General features: G+C 43.0%; 1 protein-coding gene across 4 annotated transcripts; it reads left to right on the top strand.

Moving 5' to 3' along the window:
* The first annotated feature begins 1,460 nt into the window (after positions 1–1,460).
* Positions 1,461–6,609, top strand: LOC134574910 (dual specificity protein phosphatase 13B-like). Of its 4 annotated transcripts, none has more exons than XM_063433969.1 (5): positions 1,461–1,498; positions 2,007–2,127; positions 3,566–3,786; positions 5,620–5,840; positions 6,304–6,609. In XM_063433969.1, exons 3-5 carry the CDS (start codon positions 3,587–3,589, stop codon positions 6,498–6,500), a joined length of 618 nt encoding a protein of 205 aa, XP_063290039.1. In that variant the 5' UTR covers positions 1,461–1,498; positions 2,007–2,127; positions 3,566–3,586; the 3' UTR covers positions 6,501–6,609. The 4 variants fall into 4 exon arrangements, with proteins under 4 accessions (XP_063290039.1, XP_063290040.1, XP_063290037.1 ...); XM_063433968.1 differs by having other exon boundaries at positions 1,479–1,552; XM_063433970.1 differs by lacking the exon at positions 2,007–2,127 and having other exon boundaries at positions 1,465–1,498.
* Positions 6,610–14,934: the final 8,325 nt, after the last annotated feature.

Below are 14,934 nucleotides of genomic sequence, written 5' to 3' on the forward strand. Positions count from 1 at the left end.
ACCCGGGGAGAGGCTTGCGACTAACGTTTTAGTCCCTCGGAGAGACACGCACCGCTCCTTCTGGATGAGGCCTACTCAGGCGGTGAGCGAGGCGGACGGCCGCCGCCCGCTATCCTGCCCGATGCTGTCTAGCCAGACTATCTTAGCTGGGCGGATAGGGCCCCGTTCCCCCCCCTCTGGGTCGGTGGGGGTGATCCCGGCCCACACCCTGCACGCTTTGCAGCCTCTGCTACATCAAAGCTCCCGAGGTCCTGAAGAACCGCCGAAATGTAAACCAGGCCATGAGCCGTATTTAAAATGGCGGCGCGGTGACTCTGCTGGTACGCACGGCTACCTCCGGCTCCCGAGGGGATGCAACCCCCATACAACCTACACTAGCCCGGTGCGTTTGAAAAAGGCAATCCAAGAAGCAGTAACACATGGCCTTAACATATACCGAGGCCAGAAAGACGGGAGAGAAGGCACATTACCATAGGCGGCACAGAAAGCGGCTAAAATTAACTCTTCAATGCAGGGGGACTCACCAACCTTCAACAGCCACACGACAGAACCCGGATGGACATGACCTGAAGAACCAGCTTGGATCTCATTAAGGGAGCAAAGCATGCCCAATATCCCTCCAGGGAGAAGGAATATTTGACTGCACGCTGCGGAGAAGTGGGGTGTTCATATATCACAAGCGACTGCTCCCAGGACTCTAAGCCAATATTAATCTAAGCGCCTAGCTGTAGCTAAAGCAGAACAGGACACCCTAGCAAAGTTAACCCACAAAGATATGTCTCATTGGTACAGCGATGTCACTTTACAATATGAGCAAGATTCTGCAGGATTCAAGATTAATCTGTCTACCTCATAGAAAAGCATGTATAGCTATATAACCTGGCAAATAATGTTTTTCATTCAATCTTTATACCATGCTATATATTAGGTTTATGCATCCTATATACATCCATATCTGGCTTTCCTGCTCGGCTAAAACGCAAAGCTTATGAATATTGTATAGACATGTTGGCTTAGCCTGTGACTACTTGTTTGTTTTTTATGGGTATTGGTATCTTAAAACGTGCATTATATCAAACCAGGACACTCTATGTTCACGTACATACAACTTGCGCTTGTCCATATTCAACCTGTTTTATACGATATAATTTACCCTAATATTATAAAAATTGTGCAGAATAATCTACATGCCACCTAATGGTTAAATGCTTGTCTATATGCTTGTCAAGCTGTTGGGGCATGACGAGCCCACTTGTTATATTTTCATGCACGCAAAAATAAAGAATTAAAAAAAAAAAAAAAAAAAAAAACATTATTTTTTTTAAATATACTTTTTATTTTTATAATGCACTAATAAAAAAACTTCAATTCACAGATATAGTGAAGCATACAGTCAGTGCTGAACCATAATCGGCTCAGAACAACTGCCTCTATGAGTCAAATAACTGCCAGTCAGTGAGCAGACCTTCAACTGTGACGGAGGACTTCCACCCCCAAGGTATAAACAACAGGAAATACCCGACACATCATGCATAGATTTTCACGTGTTTCGGTAATTACAGGAACTGAGCTGTTAACATGTTATATTTTAGTTTCTGGCTAATATTATTAATACGAAACCATGAAATACACAGGGTAATTCACGCATGTCAGAAACGGTCCCGTACCAAATGGGGCAAAACCCTCCAGGGCTGTATGGGGGCCATTCATAATGCAAAATACAGTCAGATATTATGGTCTGGAATTCAGACGAACCGAAAACTGCCAGACAGCTAAAATTTGGATAATTTAAATCCAGGCCTGGGTTTTAAAAATCCAAACTTATTGCCTGCTGGCAGCATTAGCAACAAGCGGCAAAATTGCTAAAATTGCTTTACTGATGGCTGAAGATGATGTTGAAGACTTTGGGATATTAAAAAAAAAAAGCCCATTTTCTGGGTGTAGATCATTTAGACATGCTTAATCTACTCTAACAGCATTTCTGACATCATTCACTGGATTTGCAGGAGGCCGTCACATCCTCATAGACCGTGAGCAGCGTCCTACCATCTTTCATTAGATCACATTCGCCAAACCAGTAAACGGGAAATCAGCCACTTCATTACCACCTCTCCCTGCAATTCTCAGGTACTGAAGCTTGGAAGATACTCCACCTGATTTATTCTACATATATTACCATATTATTATTTTTTATTATAACAATATAGTCTACCACTGTAATATTCTGATCATGCGGGTTTTCACTATTATTTTCATTGAATGTGTTTCACCATTATTCAATGCTCATAAATTTATTAATATTTTAGCTGATTGAAATTTTATACTTTTTCTAATGGAATGCAATATGTTTGATTTTAAGTTACTCATATGATTACCACCAACCATCGGAGATAGAATGGGCCAAAAACATACAGGACAGGTCTGGAAATACTATGTCAAACAGGATGAAATGGTTTAGTTTTTGCAGTCCTTCTGTCCAAAATGTTGTCCGCAGCTGTGTCCTAGGTTAATTGACTTGAAATTCTCTGTAAAGGAGATGTTCAAACCCTGTTTCACAATTTCATACAACAGTTCCAAGAGCAGTTGGGCATCCTTAAGGAGATGATGAAAAGTTTTTTTTTGTGGGTTTTTTTTGTAGTTATTTTATTTTGCACCATTTTCAAAATTAAAGATAATTATGTTATTTTTAACTATGACGTCATTTAGTCCCTAAACGATGGAGGCAATTGTCCACGTTGAACCAAAACAAAATCTTGAATTTGAGCTTTGGGTTTGTTCCACCATAATGTAAGGCAAAGTCCCTGGGTAACATGCATTTTTCCTTTAGGACACTTTGGGAGTTAGCTGCTGTTAATTTCTTTGCACCATGCAAGAGGCCGGCATTAAGTTTCCATTGTTGGTAGCAGCTTGTAATGTGTAGTGACAGGGTAGGAAATCAGTTGGAAATCAGTCAGGTTAGCAGTTATCATAGAAAATAATGGGAAACCATTAAATGCTGAGACTGGCTTTTGGCAGCGGAAGACAGAAAATCATGATTGCTAACTGGTAACTTTAGCAGTCAGTAAAAGGCCTATATTTGCTAACAATAGCAAAAGGCATTTTAGTAAGTAGCTGCTGGCCTAGTAAAAAGATAGCGACAAATCTGGGAATGAAGCCTAAGTTGGAACTAGATATAAATACAATTAAACAAGTGCTTTTAGTATCTCATAGATGTTCTGCATTGGCTTTATAGTGCTCCTCTGGTACTTATTATTCACTCTTCCAGGCAGTACTTATTATATATTGTATTACCTCTAAAATTGTCATTTCCATGTTTTGGGTTTTTTCCCCTTTGGTCGGTTTTCTGTCTACGTAACATTTCAGTAAATGGAAAGACAGAATTAAATGAGTAGTTTACATTTCTGACTCCTTATATGTCAAACAGAATGATTTTATATCTTAATTTGCACAAGTAATTAGCTAGCTAACTATAGAATAGCTATACTTTTTTTTCATTTTAAGTTGATTATAATATTGCATGCCACAGTTAGCAGATATAAATGTACCATTCTTCGTTTGTACACAGCCCTCAAGTCACTTGCTGAAGATGTGTCCAAATAAATTAGATTGCAAGGAGACTGTGCCCCAAGAACAAAGCAGGAGAAGGTTGGAAATGCCAGCCGGGGCTATGACAGAACAAAGATGCCGTACACCCTCAATCCGTGATCTGGAGAATGTGCTCTACTTAAGAAATAATACTTTCAGCCATGTGGACGAGATTGTGCCAAATCTCTATCTAGGAGACTCGTAAGCACTTGGAGCTACTGTACTTGAAAAAAATTAATGTAGTGAGTCCATAGTAGGACTTCCCAGTGTGAGGAAAATATCAGATATTGTGAGCTACATGGTATACTATAAATGTTAACCTTTAATAATGAACTAGGTTCAGTAAACCTTCGTCACTTCAGATGTTGTGGACTACATCCCCCCATGCTTTGCCAACATTATGACCTTTAGAGCATTTTGGGAGATATAGTCCACAACATCTGGAGTGCCAAAGCCTGCCTAATCCTGAATCATGCTACTATAACTATATAACTGTGTCCTGATTGAAAAACACAATTTTACTGCTTAGGACAGGGGTGCCCAAAGGGTAGATCGCCAGATGTTTTAAAACTACAGCTTCCACGATGCTTTGTCATTCTTAAGACATGCAAAGCATCATGGGGGTTTGTAGTCCTACAACAACTGGAAATCTACCTATTGGGGACCCATGGCTTAGGAGATACCATTGTTCTAATTCTGCTATTTAAGATACTAGATAATATTTAAGATACTAGAGATGGACACTTTTTGTTAAACGAGCATTGTATTGAAGACTGCAGCTTACTCGTTTTGCCCAAAGCTTCCAGGACGTTTACTGTACAATAAAATATTGAATGCTCATTAACCTTATTGTCACAGAGTACTATTAGGAAGAGTCATCAATAAGGGTATGGAGGCATTCTAAACACCAAAAGCACAGTTTCTTGTTGCGTTTGTGGTGCTTTGAATCTTTGGCAGCTGTCCCTTGTTCTGTCTATTAACATTTTAAAATGTATCGAGAACAAGTAGTCTGCAATTGCTGTACAAGGCCAGACAGTAGCAATTTGAAGTGCTCATGGTAATTGTACATGCAGGATTTCAGTATGAAAGCTGTAGTGGGTATGCTACTTGGAGTGTTGCTTTAACAGTTTAACAGTTAACAGAAAATTATGTTGTGTGGTTTATCAAGTCTGTTTTGATAACGGCTTTTGATGCTTCTCTGAATGTGTTGAAAATGTTTCTTCATAAAGATTGCAGTCACTTAAAGGAATCCTATAGTGCCAGGAAAACAGACCCTTTTTCCTGTATAATTTTTTAAGGTGCCCCCCTCCCACAGTGCTGAAGGGGTTAAAACCCTTTCAGTCACTTACCTGAAACCAGCGCTAATGTCCCTCTGCGCTGGGCCAGGCTCCGCCCACGCTACTCCCCCTTTATCAGCCGGCGGGGAAGACCTGATGCGCATGCGTGACAATGGTCGCGCTCACATTAGCATTTCCCATGAGGACGCCCAGCATCAGATAACGGACCAAAGGTCCGTTTCGATTCCAGAAGCACCCCCAGAGGCTGTCTGGTAGACAGCCACTGAGGGCAGACTTTGAGCTGCAATGTAAACATTGCAGTTTCTCTGGAACTGCAATGTTTTAAATTGCAGCACTAAGTGCAAAAGGTTCACAGCACCCAGACCACTTCAATTAGCTGAAGTGGTCTGGATGCCTACAGTGTCCCTTTAAGTTTGACTGTTTAACATAAGATAAAGGGACTTTTTTTTTTCTCCAAAATGATAACGGTAAAAGTATTCTCAAAACTATTGGAAAGGTGAGACTTCTTCAGCATTGTTAATGATTCATTGCCCATTAACATGTTGTTTATTTCCAAACAGCATATTGTAATTTACCCTACAGTGTTAAATGATTGTGGTGGCCTATGTTAATTCTTCTAATACAAGTATATTTAGGTTTAAAGCAGATATACACCTTCTCACGTGACGATAGCTACATTTTGTTGTTATTTCAATCCTTTTCGAATACTATTATATATTTTTTTCTTCTGATTCAGGTTTGTTGCAAGACACAAGCATTATCTCCATAGCCTTGGTATCACCCATATCCTGAATGCAGCACATGGACAGTGCGGTGTCAATGTAAAAGCAGGATTCTATGCAGATATTCCAATATGCTATTATGGCATAAAGGGTATTGACGATCCTTCTTTTAACCTTAGTGTCTTCTTTAATTCAACAGCAAACTTCATAAAGGAAGGATTAGACAGCCCACAGGGTAAGTTGCAAAACACTGTACAGTTTATGCTTTATATGTGTTAATGTTTCAAACACCATGAAATGCACAGGGTATTCTCTGTTTCAATGTTGTTATCAAGGGTGGTGGGGGTCGAAGACTTACAAAGCCACAAAAATGGAGCTCACTCCACGATCTGTCCTTAACATTAATTGTTCCACATGTCTCAAGCATTTAGTACTCTAAAAAATTGCACAGAATTTACATTAGCCAGCACATAATTCTAGTTTTATAGGCATATTCTTATATCCAATGTCACCATATTATAAAATACCTGTAAAATCAGTTTGGTGATTGAGTGTTTTTTTTCGATGTATGTAATTTTGGGGGAATTTAATAAGAGTATGTCTCCAATTACTCAAGATTACCACCTACTAAAAAATTACTGTTTATTAAATTCATGGTTCAGTTCTATTAAAAACAATGTGTTCTCCTCCCTCCACAGGTAAAGTATTAGTTCATTGCGCTATGGGAATAAGCCGGTCATCCACTCTAGTCATTGCGTTCCTCATGATCCACAGGAGATTGTCTGTTATGGATGCCATCAAACTTGTAGTCGAAAAAAGGTACATCCGACCGAACAATGGCTTTCTCGCCCAGCTTATTCAACTGGACAAGCGGTTAAGACAAAGCAGAGTTTAGAACAAGCTGTAGCTAAAACGCTATCCACCATCTGTCTTTAATCACATCTTTTCATCCACAAGGCAGGACTGGGCATTAGCTTTTCCAAGTAAAAAATATAGGACCAATAAAGTGCTCACTCAGAAAACTACATTGACTCTTTTGTATATACAGATTGTTAATCATGTGTCAATCAATGTGTCAATCATGTGTTCCATGTGTCAGTCAAAGTGATGTACCTTTGCCTTCATCAGAAAGGCAAGTAAAAGAAGGAGCAGCTAGATTGGGCATATAATTGGATTATATTGTGTTTTCAGTGCATTGGTTCTGGATGGAATCTAAAATGAAAGGAACAAGTTAATTTGCACTGACTAATGCATATTAGGATTCACATTGGGCCCTATTCTAGAAAGTTGGCACTCCGAAAATAAACTATGTTTCTTACAGTACAATTGAGGATACTGAGGCCCTTGCTCTGAAGGGAGTTAAATGGTGGTTATGATGACCTAATTCAATGCCCCTTTTGCCTTTGCCTTATTGATATTTTTTATGTTTATCAAAATATTGCTATCAAATGGGCTGTCAACATAAGACATCACTTACGATGCAATATTGTGTTTAGTACGCATGTTATATTATTTTAAGCTACTGGACGACAGAATGCACATTATACCCATCTACACACACACACACAACATAGAAATTTACCATCTGCTAGGAGATTGTTTTGCTTTTCATTGTGGATATCCAATGCGCAAGTAACACGCGGTGTGCCCACTGTCGGAGTTTGCATCCACTGTCAGACACACATATTTGGTTGTTGTTGTGGCTAACAAGCTATAGTAAACGAAGACGCAAGTGAGCAACAATGTGCTGCTGTTAAAAATGTGAACAAAGACAAAACACTTATCTTCACAGGCAAAAAGAGCCTAAGCAAGTTATCAGAGCTTCCAAATCACACACAGAAGAGAAAATAGCAGTCAGTAAAAAAGGGGGACACAACATTTTTTAGATACATAAATGTGAAAAAGAAAGTAAAACAAGGTCACTTAGATAAAAAACAAAAACAAAAGAAGGGAGGTATGTAGAAGACATGGATTTCAAGATCAGCGACAACATGGGTTTACTTCAGGGAGATCATGCCAAACTAATCTTACTGATTTTTTTGATTGTGTAACTTAAATAATAGATCAGGGTGGTGCAGAAGACATTGCTTACCTAGATTTCAGTAAGGCTTATAACACTGTTGCATATAGAAGGCTTATCAATAAACTGCAATATTTAAGTTTAGAATCCAATATTGTTGAATGGGTAAGGCAGTGGCTGAATAACAGGCAACAGAGGGTTGTAGTCAATGGAGTATATTCGAAGCTTGGGCTTGTCACCAGTGGGGTACCTCAGGGATCTGTACTTGGACCCTTAGTGATATTGCAGAAGGTCTTGATGGTAAGGCATGTCTTTTTGCTGATGATACTATTGTACTATATGTAACAGGGTTGATGTTCCAGGAGAGATAAGCCAAATGGCAAATGATTTAGGTAAACTAGAAAAATGGTCAGAGTTGTGGCAGCTGACATTTAATGTGGATAAGTGCAAGATAATGCATCTTGGACGTAAAAACCCAAGGGCAGAGTACAGAATATTTGATAAAGTCCTAACCTCAACATCTGAGGAAAGGGATTTGGGGGTAATTACTTCTGATGACTTAAAGGTAGGCAGACAATGTAATAGAGCAGCAGGAAATGCTAGCAGAATGCTTGGTTGTATAGGGAGAGGTATTAACAGTAGAAAGATAGAAGTGCTCATGCCCTTGCACTTTACACTGGTGAGACATCACTTGGAGTATTGTACGCAGTACTGGAGACCGTATCTTCAGAAGGATATTGATACTTTAGAGAGAGTTCAGAGAAGGACTATTAAACTGGTTATTGGATTGCAGGATAAAATTTACAAGGAAAGGTTAAAGGATCTTAACATTTATAGCTTGGAGGAAAGACGAGACAGGGTGAATATGATAGAAACATTTAAATACATAAAGGGAATCAACACAGTAAAGGAGGAGACTGTATTTAAAAGAAGAACAACTACCACAACAAGATGACATAGTCTTAAATTAGAGGGGCAAAGGTTTAAAAATAATATTAGGAAGTATTACTTTACTGAGAGGGTAGTGGGTGCATGGAATAGCCTTCCAGCTAAAGTGGTAGAGGTTAACTCAGTGAAGGAGTTTAAGCATGCGTGGGATAGGCATAAGGCTATCCTAACTATAAGATAAGGCCAGGGACTAATGAAAGTATTTAGAAAATTGGGCAGACTAGATGGGCCGCATGTAACCCATGGATCAGCACAGCTAGGGGAGTGGGCCTTGACAGAGCCAAGAGGTAGGCATAACCGCCAAGGGAAGATGAGTGACAGCAAGCAAGCTGGGTGGGGCGAACCTACAATGGGAGTATTTATACTGGCCATTCTGTGAAGTGGCCATCTTAACTAAACCTAAACTTACCTGTCAGTTGTCTCCCAGGGTTGGGTTGTTTTTTTTGTTGTTGTTTATTTCTTTCTTTTTTAAATAGATCCTGTCGAAGGATTCCTCACAGGTGTTCGTGTGGCGGTGAGGGAGCGTGGCCTTGCTTGGTTGCAGGAGCGGCTGGTATCCTCTGGGCCTTCTAGTGGTCCAGCGGTGGTTCTGGAGCGAAGGCCTGCACGAAGGACAAGTCCTCCCCAATGTTTGAGCCCAGATTCGGTGCTGGCACAGAGGAGGAAGAGGAGCCCATCTCTAGGAGCTGCTCCTGCAGCAGACGGTTCCAGAGCAGGCCGTGTGGTTAAGTCAGGAGACGGCAGTGAGAGGGCTGGGCCTGAGGTGTCACCCGCGGAGGCCCCTGGCAGGTGGTCTACGTCAGGCAGCGTTGCTGGAGCAGGTCGGGGATGGGAGGTAGCACGTCTACCTCTCCCAGGTCAGGCTGCGCTTCGTCGGCTGGTGGCTGGCAGGAAAGGTCGGGTGCTGAGGATGGTGGGTTTCCGGTGTGGCTGGGAGTGCCGTCAGGTCTGCGACCAACACTGGAGATGCCCCTACTGGTCTCAGTGAGTTGGGCCCCACGGGCCTTGTAAACCTTGGGGAGTGTGGGACAGGACGTGGGTGCCCAGGGGCACGGAGGGGAACAGGCCGTAGGGGGTCCAGGAAGCAGGAAGGAGTCTGATACGTCCCCGGCTAGAGCCCGGTCAGCTGCGGTGGAGGCTAATGTCACAAGTGGGGCTAAGTCAGTGTGGGCGGTGACTGGTTTAGGCTGCCAGGCAGGGATAGAGCATAGTGGTACTACGGCCAGGGAGGTGCCAGGCAGGCCTAACAGGCATGATAGGAGCCCTGATAGCGAGGATGTGACCCAAACGGGGCCTGGGGGCGCAGTACGGCCTGCGCGGTGGTCTGGTGGAAGAGAGTGCGTACGGCTACATGGAGCCAGGCAGTTGGAAAGGCCGGATTGGAGGAGTCATGCTGTCTGGGAGTGCAGGGAGCACTGCTCTAAGACGAGGAATAGCGGGTCACCAGGTATCCCAGGCCAGGCTACTTTCCAGGTGCATTCCAAGGATAGGACCAGGCGCAGCAAGGCTAGACGGTCCACCGCTGTTTGGCGCAGCACAGAAAGGAGCCTTTCTGTAAGGCATTACAGCAGGGGGCGTTTAACTTCTTCCAAGGATAGGCTGAGGAGCCAGTGCAGGGCTTAACAGGAGTTGTTAGAAGGATAGGCTTACCCCGTATGGCCAATCTGGCCAGGCAGCAAGACGTTGTGAGGACAGGGAATGTGGTCGGGAATGTGGGGTTCCTATGAGCAGACTACCCGCAGGTCAGCAACTCCTTCTCCTACGGTTCTGAGGCAGGACCCAGCAGCTGGATGCAGAAGGTATAATGCTACTCCTAAACCTCTCGAGGTGGATGGAAGGACAGCGGCCCCGCAGTCTTCTACGGCAGAAGGTTCTGGCAGGGAGTCTTCTTCTGCACTACACTCCGGGAATCTCTTGGATAACTTGAGGTCCTTTCTTAACACTTGGGCTGTCGGGGATACACAGGAGGAGCATTTTAGTTGGGTGTGGGATCCACCGACAGGCGGGAGTGGGGTGGCAACGACTGTTTTGGTGGCTGCAGTGAGCAGTGTTCAGGGCGGGATTACGGTGACTTCACTCGGGTCGGAGACATTGGCGGTTATTAGAGAGCGTGCGGAGTTGATAGGTGAGATCAGGGGCGTACCTAGAGCATTTGGCACCCAGGGCGGACCCTGAGTGTGGCACCCCCACCGCCCCCCATAATAAAAATTTAAGAAAACACCCACATTTTTTTCAATGTTTTCAATAATATTTATTGCACAAATTTGTAAACTGCTTGTAAAATTTGTAAAATGCGCCAGTTTTGTAGAAGGGGGAAGACCAGTGCTTTTGTAGAAAGGGGCTGGTGAGAACCTTCTAGAAAACTCCTGCCCTGCCCCTTTCTACAAAGCCCCTTGTCTCGCCCTTCATATAAAAATCCTGCACCCCGATCACATAAATTTCATACACTCCCTACACATAAAAACCCTGCACCCCGATCACATAAATTTCATTCACTCCCTACACATAAAAATCCTGCACACCCCCTTAATAAAAAACCCTGCACACCCCCTTAATAAAAAACAAAAACGTGCAGAACCCCTCTTAATAACAAAAAACCTGCACACCCCCCTTATAAAAACCCTGCACACCCCCTTAACAAAAAACAAAAATATGCAGTGCACATCCTCCCTTAATAAATAGAATACTGCAACCCCCTTAATCAAAAAACCCTGCACCTCATTATTTAAACCTCCCCCTTTAATTCTTTAATCCACAGCCCCCTTTAATTAATCCACACCCCCTTAATTAATCCACACCCCCCTTAATTAATACACCCCCCTTAATTAATACACCCCCATTAATTAATCCACACACCCCTTAATTAATACACCCCCTCAATTAATCCACACACCCCTTAATTAATCCTCACTCCCCCTTAATTAATACACCCCTTAATTAATACACCCCCTTAATTAATACACCCCTTTAATTAATCCTCACTCCCTTAATTAATACACCCCCTTAATTAATCCTCACTCCCCCTTAATTAATACACCCCCTTAATTAATCCTCACTCCCCCTTAATTAATACACCCCCTTAATTAATCCACACACCCCCTTAATTAATACACCCCCTTAATTAATCCACACCCCCTTAATTAATACAACCCCCTTAATTAATCCACACCCCCCTTAAATAATACACCCCCCTTAATTAATCCACACCCCCCTTAATAAATACACCCCCCTTAATTAATCCTCACTCCCCCTTAATTAATACACCCCCCTTAATTAATCCACACCCCCCTTAATTAATACACCCCCTTAATTAATACACCCCCTTAATTAATCCTCACTCCCCCTTAATTAATACACCCCCTCTTAATTAATCCACACCCCCCTTAAATAATACACCCCCCTTAATTAATCCACACCCCCCTTAATAAATACACCCCCCTTAATTAATCCTCACTCCCCCTTAATTAATACACCCCCCTTAATTAATCCACACCCCTTTAATTAATCCTCACTCCCCCTTAATTAATCCTCACTCCCCCTTAATTAATACACCCCCCTAAATTAATACTGCCCCCTTTATTAATCCACACCCCCCTTAATTAATACACCTCCTTAATTAATACACCCCCCTTAATTAATCCACACCCCCTTAATTAATCCTCACTCCCCCTTAATTAATCCTCACTCCCCCTTAATTAATACACCCCCCTAAATTAATACTGCCCCCTTTATTAATCCACACCCCCCTTAATTAATACACCCCCTTAATTAATCCTCACACCCCCTTAATTAATCCTCACTCCCCCCTTAATTAATACAGCCCCCTTAATTAATCCACACACCCCTTAATACACCCACTTAATTAATACTCACCCCCATTAATTAATACACCCCCTTAATTAATACACCCCCCTTAATTAATACACCCCCCTTAATTAATCCTCACTCCCCCCTTAATTAATACAGCCCCCTTAATTAATCCACACCTCCCTTAATTAATACACCCCCTTAATTAATCCTCACTCCCCCCTAATTAATACACCCCCTTAATTAATCCTCACCCCCCCTTAATACACCCCCTTAATTAATCCACACACCCCTTAATACACCCCCTTAATTAATCCACACCCCCTTAATACACCCCCTTAATTAATCTCACTCCCCCCTTAATTAATACAACCCCTTAATTAATACTCACCCCTTTAATTAAACCTCCCTCTCCTTTAATTCTTTAATTAATCCATTATCCACCCCCCCTTTAATTAATTTAGCCCCATCACATAAAATGACTACTCACATTTTGATGATGCCTTGACCGACTGGGTGCCTCACCGCCCGGATATTGGAACCTTCCGCTGAATATCCGTGAAGGCGGGCTGACGGCGCTGCGCACAACGTCATCACGTTGCGTGACGCCGCGGCCCGCAACACTCCTCCCACTTCTCCTTGAAGTAAGTCCCGCCGGGGCGCAAAGGTGCTGCGGCTCTGCGCAGCCGCCGCAGCGTAATGATGGGGGGTGACACATGACACTGGACGTCATGGCACCCCCCTAGTCAGTGGCACCCGGGGCAGGCCGCCCCCCCTTAGTACGCCACTGGGTGAGATCCCTGGGGTAGCCAGGCAGAATGTACACGTGCCATTCGCTGGGCCTTTGGGTTGTCATCTAAAATCGGAAGTGAAGGAAAAGATTTGGCGGGGCGAATTCCTCAATCTTTTCGATCCTTTTTTTGGATGAATATCTTGATCTGAAGGAGGAAGAAAAGAAGGATGCCAAGAAAGAGGAGAAGGAAAAGAGTTAGAGGTTTTCGGAAGATACCCAAGTCATTTGGGAATTTTCTTCGGGCATTCTGCATTTTGCTGGTCAATATCTTCCATCAATATCCCTGAAATGGGGGATCAAATCCCCTGCAGGCGCTTTATACTAGAGCTGGTTTTAGCTCTATTCCATGTGAGTAGGCCATTTCCTTTTAATCAAGCTTTTATCCTATTTTGTACATGTTACACTATTGGAGTTTTTCTTCTCTCTTTTATGTTTCTGGATTCTTAACATCTGTATGGTACACTAACCTGAAAATACGGGCAAACCTTTACAGACTTATCCGCACTATTGTATAACAGACTTTATCTTGGACCTTTTGTTTGTTTAGATTCACAATGTTTTACTATCATAGGACAGTGGATATCTTGTTTCATTTTAATTTGTCTTGTTTATAGCTATTCAGATTCCATACCCCTTGGTGCACCCTATTGTTTTGTATTTCTATTATTCCTTTTGGGTTTTTAGGAGAGATTAACCCAATTAGGTGGCTAGTGTTTTGGGGGAGAAATTTCCTGAGCGGTGATTTCAGTGTTTCTGCTATTTGTATGGGATCTGGGAGGCTTATCGCACTTATGGGGGCTTAGCATAGTGGAAGTACGACGAGAAGTTCCGTCAAAGGTTGTCAGCTAATCCCGGGATGCGATGGGACCAGATGGACCTACATCTATGGATGAAACTGATGATGGCTCAGAAAGCTGCACCCTTTCAGGGTGGGGCTGGCGCGGGCAAATCTCCTCTTCGTCAGCCAGTCAAAAAAAAGGGTTCTGTTGGACATTTAATGGACAATGCAAGTGCGGTGCCTCGTGTAAGTTTAAGCACGAATGTTCGGGCTGCGGGGGGGTCTACGGCCTCAACAGGTGCTTCAAGCGGGGAAAGTCTGCATCTACCGGCAGAGTGCGGTGGCGCCATCCACTTCCACTGGGGGCAACCCCGGTGAACGTTGGCGCGATGTTGCATTGGCCAAGCGATTACTGTAAGCAGGGTAACGCACAGTTATCGTTGGACGGGTTTCAAAAGGGTTTTGTATTCCTTTCAAGGAAAAGGTTTTAGGTCAATTGTGTGCCAACTTAAAGTCGGTTGCGGAGCATCCGGAGGTGGTTCGAGATAAATTGGCTAAAGAGGTTCAGCTGGGTAGGATGGTGAGGCCGTTCTCACAACCTCCGTTGGCAGACTTCCGGATTTCACCTTTGGGCGTGGTGCCTAAGAAAGAACCAGGTAAGTTCCGCCTGATCTATCCTTTGTCATATCAGAAAGGTTCTTCGGTGAATGATGATATTGATGCGGCCCTGTGTTATGTCTCCTACACATCATTTAATCAGGCGGTTGAGTTGGTTCAGAAGGACGTGGAGTCGGCTTTTTGATTATTGGCGATCCATCCGCATTGTCACCATTTGTTAGGCTGCATGTTCGATGGGGCTTACTTTGTGGACCTTTGCTTGCCTATGGGCTGCTTCATTTCATGTTCCTACTTCGAAAAGTTTGGTTCCTTTTTGGAGTTGGTGGTGAAGGAGGAATCGGGTGGGGGTTCTTTAGTGCACTCAA

Source organism: Pelobates fuscus, chromosome 10 (genome assembly GCF_036172605.1).
Source record: "Pelobates fuscus isolate aPelFus1 chromosome 10, aPelFus1.pri, whole genome shotgun sequence".
Classification (NCBI taxonomy): domain Eukaryota; kingdom Metazoa; phylum Chordata; class Amphibia; order Anura; family Pelobatidae; genus Pelobates; species Pelobates fuscus.